This window comes from Mustela putorius, unplaced genomic scaffold (genome assembly GCF_011764305.1).
Source record: "Mustela putorius furo isolate JIRA1106 unplaced genomic scaffold, ASM1176430v1.1 tig00000135_pilon_pilon_pilon, whole genome shotgun sequence".
Lineage (NCBI taxonomy): Eukaryota > Metazoa > Chordata > Mammalia > Carnivora > Mustelidae > Mustela > Mustela putorius.
Window position 1 is genome coordinate 3320227 of NW_025421292.1, and position 21407 is coordinate 3341633.

The 21407-nt window shown below is 53.7% G+C and overlaps 1 protein-coding gene across 11 annotated transcripts in view; it reads left to right on the plus strand.

The window, feature by feature from the left end:
• The window catches only part of ANKS1A (ankyrin repeat and sterile alpha motif domain containing 1A), a 178878-nt gene that overhangs the window by 139174 nt on the left and 18297 nt on the right, over positions 1 to 21407 (plus strand). For all 11 annotated transcript variants that reach the window (XM_045074733.1, XM_045074735.1, XM_045074734.1 and 8 more), the window contains 2 exons: positions 7217 to 7283; positions 12568 to 12674. In XM_045074733.1, coding sequence (XP_044930668.1) covers positions 7217 to 7283; positions 12568 to 12674 — 174 coding nt within the window. The remainder of the gene's footprint in view (positions 1 to 7216; positions 7284 to 12567; positions 12675 to 21407) is intronic.

Consider the following 21407-nt stretch of genomic DNA (forward strand, 5'->3'; position numbering starts at 1 on the left):
ACGCAGGAGAACCACGGCCCGTCTGAGGTGTGTGTGCTTCCTGCTCATTCCTCCTCACTCGCTGCAAGCAAGCCTCCTCCTGGACAGAAAGTAGATTGCATACATTGGAATAGAACCCAGATACATAATCCTCATTAATCTTTCAGATTCTTGTCCCACTTATTAAAGCCAGTATTTGGCACATAACCCAGAGTTCTGTGGCAAGCAATGATAAAGGTAATTGGAATCTAGGTCTCCCAACTTTTTTCTCCTTTCAGCAGTTTCTTGGGGCTTGCAGTTAAAGATCGCCTGGGTAGCAGACTGCTCTAGGGTGAGAGGGGCATTGGCAAGGGTGGTTGTTGGCCCACAAGGTCTTCCTCCCTGTCGAGGGGCCGAGTCTGGAGCATGTGCATTTCCGGGCCAGGTGGGCGAAGTGGGGTGGGAGCTGCTTTGGGGGGGCCAAGGCTCAGGCAGTAACCCCAAAGGTGTGTGAAAGCTAAAAATGAGGAAGGAGGAGGGGGGTTTGGGGACTGAGGTGCCATGGGGAAGCAGGAGTGTCTCTGACTTTCTCGTCCCTCAGCCTAGCCTGGGGCAGGCAAATACCAGCTCTTTGCTCTCTGCTCTCGTGTGAGACTTGACAGCCACACAAGCACAAAGCACTTTGGGAACAACTGCTCTGTGGTTCTCCCAGCCTGGGAGGGAGCGGGGGATTCATATGGGGGTACAGCTGTAAATACCACAGCAGTCTGTGTGCCCCTTGTGGTGAGACACGGGAAGCCCCCACCAACAGTGTGCTCTGGGGCCAAGAAGCTCCCCATTGTTAACAGAGCCAACACGGGAGCCCTAGCCTCCTCCTGGCCTCCTGTCTGCCTCCTCCTGTCTTTCGGTCTGCCTCGGAAGGCCAGCCCCGAACCTCTTGGCAGATATTTATTCATTCGCTGCCCTCCTCTCTCCTCCCCCACCCTCTCCCACCTCCCTCTCCCAAAAGCAGTTGACAAGGTTAGAAAATCAGGACAAATAATTTACTTCAATCCATCTCTGTCTTCCCGAGGCCTTGTACAATTTGCTCGGGGGCGGGGAGAGAGAGAGAAGAATAACCCCAGACCCTGGTCAGTGACCCTTTTTCAAATGTGGAATCAAAGCCCACTCTCGCTGCGAGTCTGTCTGCTGCGAAGCGGCAATAAGACAGAGGTGGTGATGAATTCTGATGCCGCTCCTGGGCCCGGGAGTGCAGCTGTCAGCAGTCTTCAGGGCTCCTTGCCCAGCTGGAGGAGCCCGCCGTGTGCATCAGCGGTCACCTGATGGCTTGGGCACAGCAGCCGGGGACACTGTGGTGGTTAGGGCTCCATTCCTCAGCCCTGTGCTCCAAGGAACGGAGAGTGCCCACTAAGCAAGGCCGTCTGCCCTGAGGAGAGGCTCTGCCCCTTGGTGCCCCAGTGCAGGAAGCCCGAACTCCCCGGGGGAGCAGGCTCGGCCACCCATGGCACTTTGCAGAAATGAGAGCCGCACTGGTGGTGAGAAGTTTGGGAGTCTGCCCACGAAGCAGAGCTCTAGTCCCCTCACCTGAAAAATGGGATAATACATTTGCTTGGCAGTGAGTTGAGGCCAGCTGGTCATCGTAGGGTGTGAGATGCCCATGCCAGCAGCCCAGGAAGGTTAGAGAAAGACGAACGTGAGGGCAGGGGAGTTGGAGAATCCAGACTGGGGTCCAGAAGTGTTGGCTGCCTTTCCTCCTCTTTCTGTAGTAGTGAGGTCACTAGCCTGATGGGGGCATTTAACAAAGTGTAGCTGTTCCTCTTTGTCACCAGCCGCCTCCATCGGGCCAGCTCTGTCTGCGCATTGGACCGTGTGGGACCCAAAAGACACAGTGTGAATCAGGGTCCTTACCCTTAGTGGTTCTCTAGTGTGTCTGGGACTCAGCCTAAAACAGTGAATCAGAAAAGTCAGAATGCAAACCAAAGGGTGTTTCTGGGCTGATAAGGTATTAAACATTGGGGCGGAGAAGGAGAGACAGAAGGGGTCTCCAGTCCTCATGGCACAGGCCCAGGGAGACTGGTATGTATTTTCCAACTGGTAGGTGAGTCCTAGGGAGCCGAGAGCTCCCCAAGCAGCAGAAGGAGGATTGGAAGGGAATGCCTGACATCAAGAGCGAAATTTAGTGGCTGGTGAATTGCAAAAACCTCTCCCTTCATGAACCTCTCCCTTCATGAACCTCTCCCTTTTGGGAACCTGTTCCCATTTGCCCCCAAAAGAAGGTGGGAGGAGATGATCCCTTTCCCTTCTTCCTCCCCATTAGGCACCCCTTTACAGGCATGTTGACCAGACTGATTACTGCTCTCCCAGTATTTGGCTACAAATGGGAGCCACTGAACATAGCCATCACGTCTAACTTATACTCCCTTCTGGAAGGGAGGTTTCACATAGGCCTTGGTGCCAAGTTGCACCGAGGCTCGTGGTTCTTCTGTGGACTCTGTGCCTGAAGAAGTAGTTCTGCCCCCAACAGCTGTCTTCTCCCTTCCCTCACTCTTGATAGCCAGTGAAAAGGCTAGTGTGATTGGATTTGTTCCTGAAGCCAGGGTATAGTGACAGGGAATGGAGGCCTCTTGATCTGTAGACAGACTGTCACCTCCCGCTGCCAGCCTCTGGGCACCCAGGCACCTGTCAGCAGTCCTGGCACCTCAGCAGCTGTGTCTTGAGTGTTTGTGTTTCTTCTAGCTTCCAGCCACATGGGGAATGTGTTTTATACATTCGTGGCAGGGGTGGGAAGGGAGAGACTAAATAGAATAACCCTGAATGCATTCTGAAAATGGAGCACTTCCAAGCATTTTTAAAATACATGTATCCATTACAGTGATAAATTTCAGGCCTTACTTTACCAAACACAAACAGAAGTTCCCTGTAGAGTTTATGTGAAGTACAGGAGCAAAGTGCGGGCTTTGTCCACCTCTCCCCCAAGATGTGGCTGACCCTACGCAACAGAAAAGAGAGCATTGAACAGTGCCCTTCCATGACATTCCATCTGCCTCTTTCTCCCCTGAGATATAGAACATTTCTGGGAAAACAGCCTGATCAGATTGGGTTTTTTTAACTCAAGCCTAAATGGTGAAACTACACAAAGTATATGGATCAGAATGGTATCTGTTTTCTCTGACAGCTCACTCCTCTTTGTCTAGACTGAAATGACGGTATTCTGTCTCCGCTGGTTCTGGGCCATGGAGGTTGTGGCTGAGCCAGAAGATGAGATCCAGCTCCTTGCCGTCTCCCCAGCCCAGGCGGAGGCGCTGGGTAGGATCACAGCCCCAGACAGCTCAGTGCTTACGGAGTGAGGCTGGGCACCTCCCAGTCTGTGCTCACACAGGACCTCCTCACTGCCGCGTCCCTCCTAGCCCTATGTCTCCACCAGGGCAGGAAGGGGAGCTAGGTTGTAAGTTGTCCGTAAACTGCCAAGTACTTCTAGTTCCTCTATAAACTAGAATCTTCTCAGCTTGACTTAGATACTACAGTTACAGGACAGCAAAGCATCGTGTATAGTTTTCGATGAAACAGTTGTGGTTGTCCCTGCGTACCCCGCCAGAGGGTGGGTTGTAGAAATGTGGGCCATGCCTGGCCCTTTGTAGTTGGTGTGAGGGTGACTCCTGGGGCAGGCAGGCAGGAAGGAACAGAACGAAGAAGCAGCGGGGTGTTCTACTCAGTTCACTGTGATTTCAAAAGGCCCTTTGGCAAAATTTCCTGAGTTTGGCCAGGAGATGTTGATTGGTTAGGCCCGCTGGGGCTTTGGGTTTCGGGTGATTATGAGGACAATGAAACGTGTACTGTAGGTGACTTGACTTTATATGAAAAGCTACCTTGGGGTCATCCTCCATTTCAGCTCTCCCCGCTGCTGGCATTGGGAAAACAGCTTTTCCACTACTGGCTCTAAGTAAATGGAAACTTCCCCCACCCCCACTTCCTTTCATTCATTCAGTAAGTTGCCTGTTTAACCAGAACCAGGCCCAGGAGGAAAATGGCAAGTAAACCACACTTTTTTCCAACCCTCATGGTTCTTACAGTGGTCATTCTCCCACATACACTCTCTTTGGCCTCAAAGATAGACCCATAGCCTGGTGGAACCATTCCAGGGATAAGGACCCATCCTCTCTCCCTGCCCCCATATAGGAAAAAGTTTTCTCACTTTGAGGATCTTACTTTTTTTTTTTTTTTAAGCTTTATTTATTTATTTGAGAGAGAGCATGAGCAGGGGGAGAGGCAGAGGGAGAGAAAGACTCTCAAGCAGACTCCCCACTGAGCACAGAGCCAGACATGGGGCCCTGTCTCAGGATCTTGAGATCATGACCTCAGCTGAAATTAAGAATTGGATACCTAGGGGCACCTGGGTGGCTCAGTGGATTAAAGCCTCTGCCTTCGGCTCAAATAATGGTCCCAGGGTCCTGGGATCGAGCCCTGCATTGGGCTCTCTGCTCAGCAAGGAGCCTGCTTCCCCCTCTCTCTGCCTACTTGTGATCTCGTTCTCTCTGTCAAATAAATAAATAAAATCTTAAAAAAAAAAATGAATTAGACACCCAACTGATGGAGCCATCCAAGCACCCCTGAGTGCCCTATTTTTCTCCTATAAATATAGAGAAGGACAAGGAAGGCACATCAACAGATGTGTAGGGAGTGCTTGCTCTTTGCCCAGCTTGGAGGCTTCTGTGATTTGAGTGAACCAGGCTTTGGGACCTGTGCGCTGAGTATCCTTCAGTGCGGCTGGGGGTGAAGGGGCGCCTTGTTGGCCCCTCCACAGATAGGAAGAGCTCTCTGCAAATATTACTAAGCCTTTCCTGAGGAAGAGGATGAGCTCTAGGGGAATAACCAGACCAGTGGCTTGAAGTTGGATAAGAAAGCTTCGGATGTATGAAAAGACTGATGTTATAAATTGGTGCTTTCTGCAAAGAGAGCGAAATGACAGGGAGAGTTAGCAAGTGCCCCGTCTCTGGACGACCTTTAGCAAAATTGGACGTGGGGGTTGGAAATGGGATTGTATGATCTGTGGGGTCCCTGGCGTGAACTCAAGATTTTGTGCCTGGAAGAACTGTCAGGAGAGAACTAGGATTTATCCTACAGATACACTTGTACATGTGTACAAACACGTCTGTAGAACAGCGTTCGTCATGGCGCTGTTGGAAATACGGAAAGATTGAAAACTATGCACATGCCCACCAGGGGATGGGTTAAATAAATAGCCCCCACACCAAGTGACACAGCTCATCCATTGGGGGAGAAAAAAAAGAATGTTCTTATAAACTGTGGAGGATCTCCAAGATGTCATATTAAATAGGGGGCAGGATATCTTTCCATGTTTGCTCACAGGAAACTGCAACTCATCTCCAAGCGTGCTGGAGGAACTGGTTATACTGGTTGCCTGCAGGGAGGAGAGCTAGACAGGGACAGGGAGATTTTCCTCTGAGTAACCTTTGTACCTTTTGAACCTTGAATCATGGAGAAGGAGGACTTGTCACAAAATAGAAGTGAAAGTGTATTTTTTTTTAACTTTAAAAATAAGGAGGTTTTACTCATTGGAGCCTGAGAGAAACAGAGGGGGAATGGAAAGCAAATGAGCCTCTGACCGGGCATCTGCTGTGAGCACAGATTACTTTCAATCCTTTATACACAACAGCCCATTATAGGAGGCAAGACCCATTCCGCTTTCTGTAGACATAACACTGTGGCTGGGAAAGGGTGGAAGTACTTGCCTATCCTCACGGGTGGACCTTGCACCAAGCTACCTGTTGAAGGAGGCAGCTCTTGGAAGGGGGCGGGGTGGGGGGTAGGCCAAAGAAAGGGATGTACGAGGAAGGGAAGGAGGAAGGTGGTTTCTTCAAGGGGCAGGGCAGACCCACTCTAGTGTTGCCCACTTCGGTGCCTGGCCCCTGAGTGGTGGGGCCAGTAAAGCCGAGGTGCACCAAAGCTTGCTCCATAAGTCAGCTATGTTGTGTTTCCCTTGGCTTTTGCTGAGCTCAGAAATGGAGTTCACAGTGCATGTTAACAGGCAATCAGGTGATGGCTGGAGCAGGCAGGCATTTCTGTGGCAGGAGAACAGCCTCAGCTCTCGGCTGTGAAGGGAAAGATGTGTTCTTCTGCTGGGTGTCAAATGTGCCATCTTTGTCTGCCAGCTGGAGACTGGCTGGAAAGTTGGTTGTGGTGGTTTTTTTGTTTTTGTGGGGGTTTTTTGTTTTGTTTTGGTTTTGATAGTCAGACCCAGGCTTACTTGCACTTAGAGAAAAAAGCATCCAAGCTCTGGAACAAAAGGTTCTCTTCCCTTTTTTTTTTTTTTTTTTGGAAAAAGAGCCATGAATGAGCTCATTATCACTGCAACCCAAAAGAGGAGGAGGAGGAGAGGAAGAGAAGGAGAGAAGGTAGCCTCCTCCTCACTGCTCTGCCCTGCCCCTGCCCAGGTTTCCTGGAGTGGGGGGCTTGGATCTGGCTCAGGGTGACCTAAGCCAGATGGCTGGAACAGGTGGTCCATACAGGGGGCAATGCTGGAGACCTTGGATGCTTCGAGACTGGCTCACTCTGTCTGCTATGATCCAGAGGAAGGATACATGTCTGTATCTTCAGGGGGCAAAAGATCCTCTGATCAGAGTTGTATGCCTGTTTCACTCTGACTTCTGAGAGGCTCCCGCGTTCATGTCCTCTGCTTGTCTTAGCTCTCGAAATCGTCCTCAGATCTCAGAGCTGGCAGTCAGGCAATGTCAATTATCTGTTGAATGCTGGAATTTGCCATACACGGCTTTAGGCTTTAGGCATTTGGGGTGTCACAGGGAACCGAGTTGGCAAAGTCTCTGCTCTCATGGAATTTAAATTCTGGTGTGAGCAGTGAAATGTGCCAGGTCTGGCCTGCTGGTAGCCCCTGTGCCCCGTCTCTGCTGGGCTGGGGAACTGCCGCAGGGAGTGATACATAAATGCCACGGAAGGAAGATTCGCCAGCCTTTCCAGCAGCTGAGCACAGGTGGTCTCCCACTCGCTCTCCTTGGAGCCTTTCACCCCGTTTGGCTGTGGTCACAGAAGGGCCTCTCTTGATCTGAGCGGCAAAGAGTTCTGATCTGTTGCAGGTTGGTGCTGGACCTTGGAATGATCTGGAAGAGACCTGGAGGGCCTCCCCCGCCCTCACACCCCTGATGCAGGTGCTGATGGTGAGCTGGCAATGTTTAACCCGAGCCTGACAGCCTCTCCTTTTTGTCCCTCTTTTCTTTCATTTCAGATTGAGAAAATCATGAGCTCTATTGGCGAAGGGATTGACTTTTCTCAGGAACAGCAGAAGATCTCAGGTATCGTACCAAGCAGCCATTTTTCCCCTGTGGAACGCAGACCTTTGGCTCCTTTCTGGCTCAGGTTTTTTTTCTCTGACCCAGAAGACGACATTAGATGGACGAGAGAGGTCAGCCTCTGCCCACCCCATGCTGCTGCAGGTCAGATCCTCATGGATCTGTATGGCCCACCGAGCTATTATTTCAGACTTATGACACTTTTTACATATTGGAGGGGAAATTGCATTTTAGGCCTGCTTGTTAGGAAGGTGTTGTTGTTTGTTGGTTGGTTTGTTTTAAAGTTAATGGTTGTCACTTATCCATAATTATGTGTGTAAATGTAGGCTGTCTCTGATTGGCTTAAATTGGAGTACACCTCAGCTTGGTCTCTCCAGCTTCCCAGACAGCTCTGGCACTAACCCTTCATGAGAAATGGGCTCTCGCTTACCTCCTCCATGCCAGCGGCAGAGCCTTGGAGTTGATCAGTGGGGTCAGACCGTTAGTGGATATCTCCTGGAGGGAGTGGCTTTGCTGCTCCTCCTAATGTCTTTCTCTGCATTTTTCCATTTACTTAGTCATTCATCATTTTTACTCTAGATCACTGCCGCTCTGGGCTTGCTTTTCTTTTCAAGGCCCTAGGGGTGAGATCGGCCTCCATTTTCCTTTGTTTGAAGCCGGCAGCCAGAGAGACCATGTCTGAGTTGTTTTCCTTGGTAATAGATTTGTGGTTGTGTTACTTTTCTCAGATGAGGTCACATTTCTAAAGGTGCCTCCTCACTAGAACAAGTCTCCCACCCCTTCTCCCAAGCATCTGCAGACCCTCTGCCACCAGAACTCCCAGGCTGAGAGCATCTGAGAGGGGCCTGCCTCTCCCCGTCATCGTGGAGAAATGCCTCTCTAACCAAAGGGGTGGGGTTCCCAGAGCTTCCATCCAGGATTGGCCTCCTAGCCCAAGGGATACCTCTAGCTCTTCTGGCCCTGTCAGGAAGGCTGATAGGTGGAGACAGGTGTGCATCTCAGGGAGAAAAGGGCTGCCGAGGCTTCGGTGCTTGTGGAAAGAGCTTGGGCTCTGGAGACTCAGCCCTGGGTTCAGATACTACTTCTGGATACATACAGGTCTTAGGCGAGTCACTTACTTTCTTCTGAACCCATAGTTCCCTATCTACAAACATCTAAATAATAGAACCTACCACACAGGTTTGTTGGGAATGAGTCCTAGATACAAAAAATTGAGCAAAAGAGGTAAATGGTGGCACTGCTCATCTTTTGTCCATGAAATAATTACCTAATCGTATTGAAAAACCTAAAGAAGGGGGGGCATCTCCCCTAGCTTGTCTCCCTCCACTGCTTTTCCAGCTGGGTTCCTGGAGCCTCCTTTCCCCAGCAGCCTTGCTGCCCTGGCCCCCAGCAGAAGGGCCCCAGCCCACTTTGGTCCGTCCCAGTCCGTCTTAGATGATGCTAGGGTCTGCAGAGTTGGCTCTTCTGGCTAAGAGTTTGCGGCTCTGCTTCCACGTGCTGGCTCCACACTCAGGCAAACAATCTCACACTCTGTTGTGGTGTGTGGGCTTTTATCGAGAGTCAGGTGTTTGTTGGGAATAGATGTTCAGTACCAAGACAAACACTGCTGCCAGTTTTCAAAGCTGTGCTTTGGGGACAGCCAGGAATGGGATTGATAGTTCAGCTGAAGCTGCTTTCTGCTTCCCTGTACCCCTATGTCTGAGGAGTGCATGTGCTTGAGAGTGTGGGTCAGAGCAGGCCATGACGTCTTCACCTTGATAAATCAGGAGATGTGGCAGCATCCCTGGAAAACACATTTCTGGAAGAGCCCTTCTCCTTGGGGGTGGTGACATGGAGCTATTTCCTTGCCCTGCGGGTCCCACCCAGCCCTTACCCCCCACAAACCCACGTGAGTTTGTGGTCCGGCTACCGCCCTGCATCTCCGAATCCTGTTTTGGCACCACTGCATTGAGCCGTCCTCCATACAGCAGCTTAGGGGAGAGTCCAGGGCAGGCCGGTGAGCACGGCCACCTGGACAGAGAGGGCATCCGCCCGTGCTGCAGAGGCCAAGCCCACTGTGTCTGCGCTGCTGCCAGGCCAGGAAGCTTAGGAGAGTAGACTCAGCTCCACCCGTGAACTCTGGCTTCTGCCCGATGGGGCAGGAGGGGGCTTTCCCCAGGACCTCAGGGAGCACCAGCCTTCACCTCGGATCAGAGCAGAGTTCTCGTTTGTTCTGAATAGTCAGTAGCAGGGTTCAGATTGTCCTTAGGTTTCTGGATCTGGTAGAGGAGGCGTGGGCTCTGGGGTTGCCAGCCTGGGAGGAGGAGGAGCCGGCCGCCCGGCAGGCAGCCATTAACCAAGCCCAGGCTTGCCCAGTGTGCCTGGTTTCACAGAGGCACGTATCCTGAAGGGCAAGACCCTAGCTGGAACTGGAGTTTTATTCTTGTCTTGGGCCTCGGGAACCTGAGCTTCCAGCACAGGAGCCACTTACCTGAATCCCCGACAGACAGGTTTCACAGCTCATTCCACTGTCTGGAGCCCTGAGAAGGGAAGTCTTCCCACTGGCCCGGGCAGCTCTGGCTGCTTTGAACAAAGGCCTGTCTGTAGAGCAGCGGAAGAGATCACTTGCTTTCTTTTGCTAAAGCCAGCCGTTGTAGTAGCTGTTCACTGCAGGCTCCTCAGGGGCCTGATCTCCCTGCACACAGAGCCCCCTTCTTCACCAGGGACATCTACTGTCTACTGAGCTGTAGGCGTCCCCTTGCATGTTTAGAGGGGGCCATGTGGCTCCTGTACATGTTACATTTTCTGTCTTCACAGCTGTACTTGGGGTTCAGGCTTCTTCCTTGGTGCCTGCCCCCCTCCCATGCGCTCCTCCTCTAGATTGTGAGGAGCCTGCTCTGGGCCTGGTGCTTCTCCCCTGGGCTCCAATAGACCCAGAGGGAAGCCTCTTTCCAAGTTGTTGAGTACGCTTGCTCACCTGAGGAATATTAGGTGGAACGTCTTTATTTCATCGCCTGTTTCTGTGACGCCCCATGGCTTATCCTCTTGGCAGGGAGGTACAATCTTTCTTACGTGGTGAGTGGGGGTGGGGGCGGTCACTTCACCTGTGGGCTATGCCCTCAGGGCCATGTCATTCCTCTGTCCCCTTCTCTGGCTGTCCTAGAAACTGTTGGCCCAAACTGTAGGAATGTGCCTTCTCTGTCCCCAATAAGCTGCTTCCAGCCCCTTGAGCGGCAGGTAGAGTCTCCCCGTCTCCGCCTTTCATACGCATGTGTGTCGGCTGACATGCGATGCTGGGAAACCTGTCATTTTGCTCTGGTGCTTGTGCTGCTGTGTCCTTCTCCCTGGGCGGTGGCAGCAGCAGCAGCTTCTGCTCCGATGTCCGATCCCTGATGTATTTTCCTGAGCGTGGAAGGGAGGAGGGTGGGGAGGGGAGAGGGGGAGGGCCAGACATTATGAGAGCGAGCGAGGGCTGTGGGGCCGGCAGCAGGCAGCGTGGAGCCCAGGAGCCTCCAGACAAAGCACTCTGCTGCGGTTCTGTGAGCGCACGCATCCGCCGGGAGCAGGCAGGACCACAGCTGCCCGGCTGGGGGATTACAAGCAGGAATGAATCAGCAGCCGGGGACACTTGACTTCTTGGGCACACAAGAGCCTGCCGCCTAGGTTCCCTGGAGCAGACAGCCCCACTCAAGGAAAGGGGACCCAGCGTCCTGGAGCCCTGCTGCAGCGTGCATCAGGAGGCCACCGGGTCCCTGAACACCACCTCTTCTGCAGAGGATAGAAGAGGGGAGCCCTAGGACAGGGGCAGGACGGTCGCCGGGGGCTCCTAGATAACCAAGCCAGTTGGCCTTGGACTGCCTTGAAGGGCAGAAAGTGCTGAGAACAACAGAATGACTTTCACCGTGTCAAGAGTTCTCTGGAGGTGATGTTTTCGTAGTTGGTTCTTCTTTTTCCTCCCTTCCTCTTTTTTTTTTTTTTTTCTTTTCCTCCTTTTATCTGTTCTTGTCCAGGAGAACCAGAGAAGTAGGTGGGGGTTAGGCGCTCAGCTCAGGTCTGCCGGGAGGGCTAAACTCTGTTCCTCCCCACTGTGCCACACGCCCCTGTCCTGCGCGAGGAGCAGAGTAGATACATGTCGTCCCTTCCCCGCTGGTCCTCCAAGGAGAACGTCAAGAACCCGAGACCCTGGGAAGACAGTTGCTGTCTTTATCACTCAGCCAAAGAGAGAACAGCGCCGAACGTGAATAGACTTAAGCCGCCGCAGCTCAGCTGACAGAGGACCGCTTCTTTTTCCCCTTTCTTTCATCGGGCTGGATTTTGTCTTCTCTAGCCAAGAACTGGATCCGCCTGCCTGTTTTCCACCTGAGCAGGCAGGCGAGTCACAGGCACAGCCAGTACCACAAGAGGAAAATGAATGCCCAGCCCTGGCGAGAGAGCCCAGCCCGGGAAGGCAGCCGTTCAGCCAGCACCCTGGTGCGGGAGACGCCCTGCTCACCAGCAGCCAGAGTCTAGCTGTGGACTGAGCTCCTGGCCCCGCCGGCCGCACGGCCCCCAGGAGTGCGATGTCGCTGTCACAGCTGAGCCACACCTGAGCTTGATTCCTGGGCAGCTGCCCAGGCTCTGCACCCTCGGCCCCTCTGTCTTGAGCCTCTGAGCACAAAGGGCCAGTGGCCATGGTTTGCTTATTCCGGGACTGCTGGGGGAAAACAAGTAAAAGTCTCTTTTCTCCCCCTGCCGGGTTCTGTGCTGCTTGCGTTGCATGTGCCGGGTCACTGTGACCAGTCACCGCTGCTTCCCTCCCGGAGCCCTCGCTGTGTGCCTGTGTCCCTCCGCTGCATGAAGAGGCGTGCGCTCTCCTGACTGGTGTGTGCTGCAAGGTCGCAGGACTTGCCCCTCGCCCAAGGCCCCGCAGGGGCTCCAGAAGTTGCATGGATGAGAGAAGCCCCCCAGCCCCTCTAGTGCCTGTGGGAACAGACTTCCTGAAATGCCTCAGTGCGAACACTGACGAGGAACTGCCCCGACCTGTGCGCGGCGACCGTGCATGTGCCACCGTGGCCCCGGAGCTGCTCGGACTGGGGGGCTGGGGGGGCAGGTGTGTGTGTGTGTGTGAGCAGCCCAGGCTGTCCTGCCCTTGACCTGCACCTGGAAGAGGAGCTGCAGGTCCTCTGCTCTCTGGTCTCTTGTACATAGTCTGGCTGCCCTATGGTAATGACTATGATGTGGCAGTGCCATCTGTCTTCCTCTGAGTGCCGCTGCTACCGCCTTAATGGTTTTTCCCTTTTCAAGCGTCTGCCGATTCCTCTCTCGTCAGGTTCGCGGACGCTGGAGCAGAGCGTCGGGGAGTGGCTGGAGGCCGTTGGGCTGCAGCAGTATGAGAGCAGGTTGCTTCTGAATGGCTTTGACGATGTCCGCTTCCTGGTAAGTGCCCGGAGGCCTCCTGGGGGAGGGCTGCAGCCCCACGGAACCCGGGCTGCTCTGCTCTCCTGTGGCCCTCACCGGAGTGTGAAATGGTACGTAGACCCGCGTGCCAGCGAAGCGCCGGGTGCAGTGACTTAGACATCCAGGAAGTCTGCCGGGTGTCGTGCGCCTTCTTTCTAAACTCCACTCCCAGAAATAGTTCTGTCGGGAGAGCTGTTTGCAGGTCCTTTTCCCGAGAGGCTGGGTCCCTGCCTGCAGACCTTTGCCCCTCGCTGGTCCCCCTCTCGGGCCTCAGACCATGTGTTGTGTGGTGAGGCCTCAAGGCCCTTTCATTCCGGGTCAGACACCAGGAGTTTTGGTGGTTGGGACAGCTAGGTTCCCTGTGGTGCCTCCCTGTCCCGTCTCTATTGGATACCAGAAGTTTCCTTTATTCCCCAGAACGCTGCTATGAAGCAGGTAGTCACTGAAGCAAGGAGCCTTGGCCAGCAGAAAGGCTCTCCCCTGTATATTCCTGGCCCAGCATCCAGGGTGGGGAATGTGGCCATGCAGCCTCAGGGAGTCCTAACCTCAGGCATGGCTTAGAGGAGAGGCTGAAGTGGCAGTCTGAGGAATCAGTTGCTCTTCTGAGGTACCATTCTGTACTGTCTTCTTAAACAATAGAAGGTGTCAAAAAAAAAAATAAAAATCTAGGTGTCTCTCCTCATGCTGCCTGTGGAGTCCGGGCCTGGCTGGGACCTGGGGTTGGGATCCAGTGCTCCTTCTGTCCACCCAGAAAGTAGCTCAGGCAGGGTACCCATGAGCCTTCCTCTCCTGGAAGCCCTCCAGGATATGGTAAAGGAAAGGGTTCGGATTCAGTTAGCCCAGAGCTTCTAGCTCCAGTATGGGTCCCGTGGGTTTCCCACCGATGGGCTGGCATTTGGTGCTTTCTGAATAGCAGCTTGCCCAGGGAGCAAGCCTGGGGCTGCCGGGAGGAACCCTCACTAGGACAGGCTCCATCTCCAGGGCAAACAGTAAAGTCTGTAGCAAACCACCCTTCCAAAGCCAGTTTAGGACCAGTTATTTTAAATAGCAGTTTGTTTGTTTTTTTAAGTTGAACTAGGTATATTTATGGTTCTTTTTTTTTTATTAATGGTTCTTATAACCTAATCCCTGACTCCCCATGGTTCTGGGGGAAGGCAGCAAACCCAGGATAGAGGTGGTGGTTCAGCCCATGAGTTAGGGTAGTTGGCTCCTGGTGCTGAGTGGCGAGGGACTCTCCCTTTCCCAGCACAGCCCCTTTACCAGACCAGCTGTCAGACAGGCAAGGGCGGGGGTGGGAGGAGGCTGTGGACTTCACAGTGTTCCCCTCCTTGTGCTTTAGTATTTTAGAGATTGAGCTCTTGACGTCTCACCCCTCCTTCTGCTGACTTTGGAAAGGGTGAGGTTTCCAGCCCTCAAACAACATTTAAAGACTCCTTTAAAACCGCTTGCCTGCCTCTCCCCATGCTTACACCCAGAAAGTAGCTGGGCGGGCAACTTGGTAAATCTGGCCCTGAGCCAAACATCCAGACAGGATGCAGGGCTCTATTAGTATGTGTCTCTTTTCTTTCTTTCGTGGAAGGACACTCATCACAGGAGGCCGGGAGCTCAGTCTTTCCAGGAGCCTTCTAGGCCCCTCCTGTTGCCCTGGGTACGAGCTGTTCCCTGTGGCCGCTCTCCCATTTCCGGCTGGATACTGGCGGGCGGAGTCTGTGCGGGAAGGAATGCTGGTTACACCTCAGTTGAGCATGTTTCTTCTGATACCTGGAGTGGCCCGAGTACCCATGCAAAGCATCCTGGGTAATTGCATGTAAATTGCCAGATGGACTGTAAGACTAATTGTTTTAGCAACCAGAAAAAAGGCAAAAACACACAAGAAGGGGGGGCATTTTTATTTAAAAACATTCGCTCGCTGCATATGGTATAATTTCCATCTTGCTAGCTGTGGTATCTGTCCATGTAATTGGGTTTTCAATAGGTTACACATGTTTTTCTTGATTCTGAAAAGCCTGGGAGACTCTTCTTCAAGATGCGCAAGTGGGTCCCTGGGAGCTGGGCTTTAGTTGTAGTGGGAGCATATGGACATGAAGAATGTTTCACAGGCAGGCTGCTGCTAGAGCATGTCCCCGTGACGGGCTCCTACAGCCCCCGTCAGGGTGGGAGGGCCTTCACCATTGTGTGGTCTCATCAGCTATGCCTCAAGCCCTTCCAGATTAATCTTGGCCCCAATGCTCTCCAGTGTTGGGGGATTCACCACCTTGCAAAGTAACAGCCGGTCGTTCTTTGTGTCACTCAGGCTGAGCCAAAATCTGTTTCCTTGTGGTTTCTGTCCCCTGGCCCCAGGTTTACCTTTTGAGCCACAGAGAACACACTTCCGCCCCTTAGAAAATTGTCCACTTTCTGTCATGCCCTCCTGGGTCTTGTCTTGTGTAGATCCAGCGTCCTCTTACTCTGGGCTGTTCCTCCTGTGATGTGGTGACTGAGCTGGACAAGCATTGCACTTTAAACTTTATTCACCCTCCCATGCCTGTGGGCAGAGAGCATCTTTGATCTGGAGGGGTCAGAGGAAAGGCAGGGGGTGCTGCTGGGTGTTCTCTCGGCTGATCTGGCCGACACCAGTCCCGGGGAGGCAGGGCCCAGGAGTCGGGCTCCTGCCTCTGCTGGCCGGCCCACCACACTGACTCACACATCACAGCCAGTTCCATTTTTCACCCTGAGTCTTGTCCACGGGAAATGGGCTTGCCTAGGAGAAGGGAGGAAATGCATTTGATCAACACTGAAGGAAGGTGGTTGGTGGTCAGCGAGTGCCGGTCTCCCTGTCTGGGGACTGAACCTGACCTCTCTTCCTAGGATGGCAGTTGAGTCAGTGATGGTGCTCCACATGCCAGAGTGTTAGGTAGATGTTAAAAAAAGTTTTTGAAGAACGTCTGATACAGAGAAACGTTCACCTTGGAGTGTTGAGTGAAAAAATCAAGACACAAAAATCCATGTGTGACATGATCTTAATTTTCAAAAAAGAAAACCTCTCTGCATGAGAGGTTCAAGGGGGTCGGCCAGAACATTTCAGAGGTTATCTAAGGGGGACTGTAGGAGGCTGACTCTCTTTTGGAATGTAGTATGTGTTGTGCCTTTGCTACCATGAATGAATGAATCTGAAGTCAGAAAAACAAATAATAATATGTGTCTGAAGGAACCTAATGGTCCAGCTGGGAAAACAAGCACACAAAGCAAAGCAATGAAAACAATAGAGCAGCCTAGTGGTACGCGCTATGGTGAGGCCTGTAGGTGCTGCAAGAGCACAGGGGAGGAGAACCCCGCTTCCCGGATGCGGACCGTGTGCTAGGCGAGGAGCTGGCTCACGGCCCTAGGTGTATTGTTGGGTCGAGTCTCAGCTGGGGCTGTGAGGCCCAGAGGGCGGAGTCACTACCAGTAAGGGGCAGTGCCGAGATGCTAGCCCAGATCCGTGCAGCTTTGAACTTCTGGATCACACGTGCTGTCTAAGGGTTTGCCGGGGCTGTGGGGCCTGGAGGAGGGGCGAGTGTGGAGCCAGAGTGGTCTGTGGGGAATAAGGAGGTCAGTATAGTATAGTATAGTGTAGGGTAGCATAGACAGGATGGAGGGATGGGCTGGTTTCAACTATGAGCAGCCTTGACGGCCACGTTATGGGGAGGCCCTCTGGTTGCGGTCCTCATCAGGCACAGAGCCTCTGGAGTCGGGGTGTACCTTAGATGATGGTGCACGGTGGAAAACGGGCACGTGGTGGGGGCTACGCTGGGGGGACAGACAAACGGAAGAGAGAAATGAGTCTGGCAGCCAGCTCTGGCTAGGTCAGAAACAGACCGAGCCGCGGGCCCGTCGCCTCTCACAGCCAGCATTGTCATGGAGGCCTCTTGCTCCTCCTGTCAATTTATTTCTCCACAGGCTTCCGCCACGTGCAGATTAGCTCCTACTGCTTTCCTGTCTGTTTCTGAGGCCATGCCAGCTTGTTCCCGTGTGTTGGGGAGGGATGACAGGTGAAGAGGAGTGAGCCCTGAGAGGGCTCAAAGGCACAGGCTTGGGGAGGAGGGCATTCTTTCTTGGCCTCTGTGAGGTTTCCAGCCAGGTCCCCAGACCCCAGAGCTTCTCTCCATGCTCTGTCTCCGGATTAGCTTCTCATTCCAGCCTGGGAAGCCAGTGTTCTGTGCACAGGGAGGCCACGCCCTTGGGTTCTTACCCTGACTTCCCGTGCTCCCTCCCTTTGCCTTCTTCCCCTGAGGCTCCCCGGGCCCCCTTTTGGCCCGGGCCTGCTGCGGCACTGCTGTCGGGACGCCTCCTCCCTGCCTCAACTTCTCCATCTGCCCTAGCACCCTCTTCAGCTCACAGAGCACTCTAACTGCTGGCTGCTCCTTCAAAATTTTCTGTGCCCCAATGCAAAGCAGGGCCCGATAGGGAGATTTTCCTCAGCTAGGGGCATTGGAGGGTCCACGGAGCTGGGACCTGGGCTTTGAAAGGAACACTCTGAGACTCTGCAGATCCCGTCTCCTGGGCTGACTCATGGCTTTGGTCACCTCCTCGGGGGGCCCCAAGGGTGGCTGCACCACCAGATGCTTCCTTGCTCTGCTGGACCCTTTCACCTTGGGAGAAGGCAGGCTTACTTCGGACCTCTTTCCAGGCCATGCTCTCTCTTGCTCTCCCTCTTCCTTTCTGTCTGCCAGACTGTGTGGAATTGTTCAGGGTCAGGTGACAGCAGCTGCAGTCCCACTGTTGTTTCCCCTGGTACTGCTCTGGCCTTTTCCAGTCCCTTTGACAGGGAAAGGAGCTGAGAACTATCTTCATGTCTGTGAGATGAATTGAGTTCACTTGAAGATGGAGTTGGACTGTTCCTTGGCTTCTGATTTTGAGCAGCAGCAGGGGTTCTGTGCCAGCATCTCAAATGTCTGAGTGGTCATATATTCCAACCCCCAGCAGCACCCATGGGCAGGGCCCAGGGGCCCATGTGTCTCTATTAGATGCACAGACCTCCTCACACACCAAGTGTCAGTTAAAATTCACATGTTCACAGGCATCCCTGGAGCCCATCCGTGGACTCCTGGGGCCCATTGAGTCCACACTGCCGACTCTCGGATTAAGTCACTTCCCCGAGGTTGCTCCGCAAGCAAATGCCTGCACTGGCACTAGAAGCAGGCCTCCTGGGCCCAGAGGCGTGCTTCCGCCTCCCACTCTAGTCTCCACACCTTTCCCAGGAATGTGCTATGTCTGGGGCTTGTACTCAGCGCATCCCCTCAAAGAGGGGCCGTGGCATGTGAGCCAGTGAGTGAGGCTGGTGCTACATGGCCTCATTGGCAGGTGCAAGTCTGGGTCAGGCAGACGTTCCATCTACCCGCTGCGTGGGGGGCGGGGGGGCACTCTGCAGAAGCCTGGGCAAAGAAGCTGCTGGGAATCAGACCCCAGTAAGCTTGTGGCTCTGACTGGGGGGCCCACCGAAGCCTTCTGGCTTTGTGGCTCCCACCACCACAGGATTCTCAGTGAAGGTCCAGTGCTTGCTGAGGCCACGGTGAAGTCAGCTGGAGGGAGAAGGGCTCAGAGGAGAAGTAGAGGTTCTACATATTTGCAAAGAGAACCAGACTGGGAGTGAGGAGATGTGGGTTTTCCTCCAGCACCCCCCATAAGATTTTGTGCCCCCTTGTTTATCCCCTGTCCTATGGCATCTCATTTGACTGCTTACTTTATGGGGACATAAGTTCTGCAGGGGACACACTGTTCCCTGTTGTGACACATAACACCCACTGAGACTGGCCGTGAGCTCAAGAACGTAAGGCGGTACAGTGGCACATTCTCCACACGGAGCGCAGGCAGCGGCCTTTCTCTGCTGCACACATACTGGCTTTGTCCACAGGTCTGTGGTGTAAAGCTTGTTTGGGGCGATCTTAGAACTGAGCCCTTTGACTCCAGTTTGCCTTGGGCCTTGCTAAGTTCCACTGCTGATCTGGAGGGTGGATACAGCTCCTTGACCTCAGAGAAGGCCTCAGAAAGGCAGGTGTTTGGGGGTGATGGGTAGTAGGAGGGAAGGGTGCTGGGCCTGGTGTGGAGAGAATGGGGATGCCAGGAACCTGCTTGGGAGAGCAAGGATCACAAAAAGGTGTTGTTGCCACAAAACTGGGAGATGAGTCCTGACACTGGTGCTTTCACACCATCCGTGGGAGCCCTTCGGAGATTGACAGGTGTCGAGGGCCTCACCAGTTCAGAAACAGAACTGGTGACAGGTGTGCCTCTTCCTCCTCTTCTATAGAACTGCTTGCATTGGTCACTGTCAAGTTCTGTCTCTCTGGGTGGGGACAGGTCTGGGCTGCAGTGGGGTCAGGGGTTGCCAGGAGAGCAGGGGGCGTGGTGCAGGGCTGAGCTGGGGAAAGGTGTCCTGCCGGAGGCTCTGTGACACAGCCCCAGGGCAGGAGCAGGTTGGCTGGGCCAGAAGGCAGCGAACGCAGAGACACAAGAGCGCTCCCCGAGCGCTGGTTCCTGCCAGCAGCAGGTCAGTGCTCAGCGCCATGGGATTCCTTATTTAACCTGCGAAGCAGGGGAGCTTACTCCTTTTTATAAGATTCTAAGTTTGTAACAACCTTGAGGAACAAAGTCAGAATTTGAACTCAGTTCCTATTTGAACAGGTTCTTCCCCTGCGCACCACATTGCCTTGTGTGTGGCGGCAGCGCGCAGAAAGCCCTCAGCCCCGAGGTGAGAGAATGCATGTGTGCTTCAGGGAGTGAGGCTTCTGTTTTCTGTCATTATTAACATTTGGAGCCACAGCATGAGCCACAGAGCCCTGCCCCCTCTCCCAGACATCCTGCTCCCCAAGCGGTGGAGGAAGCCACCGTGTCCACTGGCAGGTTAAGTCGTGGGGTGCCGTGGACCCCAGTGCGGGCAGTCGCTGTAGCTAGTCCTGACAGACAGCTGAATATCACCGGCATAGGTGTTCATGCAATACAGGAAAATTGGGGGGCGGGGGTGATAAAAGCAGTTAAAAGAACAACGTGTATACTGTAAGCCCAATTTTGCTAAAAGTTTTTAAATAAAAGCTTAGAAAAATACACCAAAGTGATAGAACTAATTGCAGTTCTACCTTTTAAAAAATATTCTCTTAGAAAAGAATACTAGAATGGTACCCCTTTTTTTCTCCATGAAGTGATGAATCTGTGAGTTTGCTTTTACATTTTTCTTTGTGCTTTATTTCTTTTTTAAATGCTCTATAGTAAATTTGTATAACTTCTCTACTCAGGAAAAAAATTGGTTTTGATGTGGGAAAGACAGGCAGGGCCCCATGGAAACCAACAACGTTCCTGAAGGGACTGCAGAGTAAATACCCGTGAGGCATCTGAGGCCTGGAGGGCTGAGTCCAGGCCTCCACACACACGGATCCGGAGGGGGGGGGGGGGGGGGTGTAGGCCAGACTTGCCCTGGATCTGACCAGAGGGGGATGTGTATGCAGGCCTCCCACCAACTGAGCCCCTCATTTGTTACTGAGCTGTGGTAGGTCCCCTCCTGGGAAGTGGGCCCACAGATACGTGCCCGGAGGGGCGTGTATATCCCACTGGGTGCCCTCGGGCTGCCCCTCCCCCCAGTGCCCTTCCCCACCCCCCAGTACAGGGCAGCCTCAGGAGCATCCCTCCTCACGGATCTAGGCTGGAGAAGAGAGGGACATTAGGTGCCAGGCTTTCTCCAGAGGCAAAATGTGGCCAGGACCACAGCCCTGTTTCTCATTCTGTCCCTCAAGAGAGGTTTGAGTCCTTGCTTTTTCATGACCGATGGCAGGAGAAATGACCAAGTGATTGAGGAGAGAGCGGCCACAGTGAATACGGAAATGAGGCGGGAGGGGCAGGCCAGTCCAGTGCTATTCTGCCAGGAGACATTCTTCTATCAGAGGGTGTCTGCCTCCGTTTGAGTGGGGGGCCCGATCCCCAGGGGGCCGACATCTGGTCACGGATAGGCCTCGAGGTGGAGTGCCCAGATGCGTTGTCCACAAGCCTGACTTTTTCTCATTCTCCTGTATTGCTCACACATCTTTGCTGGTGACATTTAACTATCTCTCAGGACTAGCCACAGTGGCTGCCCGCACTAGGGTCCAGGGCACCCAGTGACTTAACCCACCATGGCTTCCTCCACCACAAGCAGGCTTTTGCGGTTCCTAGGGCACATACCTGGCCTCAGTGCTGGGCCATCCTGGGCCCAGTCCCCTGGGGTGCACGTGGCTACACACAGGACAGGGCCCTGTTCTGAGCCAGGAGTGCCTTTCTGAGGCTGGAGTTGTACTGACACCTGTGCATCCTTGCAGGTGGGCCAGGAGGGAGAGGGCAAGCAGACCTGGGTGGTCCAGGGTGCAAGGGGCCCGCCCAGGGGGAGCAGGAAGGACCTCTGGGAGAGAGGACAGAGAGTGAGGAGGGACAGGGGTCTGTGGCTCACCATGGCCACAGCAGTCTGGGCTTCCCCCCAGGCCACCTGTGGGCCTTGCCCTGCTCTGGATCACTCCCACAAGGGCTGAGTTTAAGCGGGGTGGCGAGTTTGGAGTATTTTCCCTTCAGGGACTTGACCCATGCACGGACTACTGGATCCTGGATTCCCAGAGGCAGGAGGAGCAGGACCTGCCAGGCCCGGGAGAGGCTAACTGACCTCACAGTTAGCCTCAGGAATTGGGGCCCTAGCAGAGGCAGCCTCAGAGCTGGTGCCAGCACTCTGCCCAACACCTG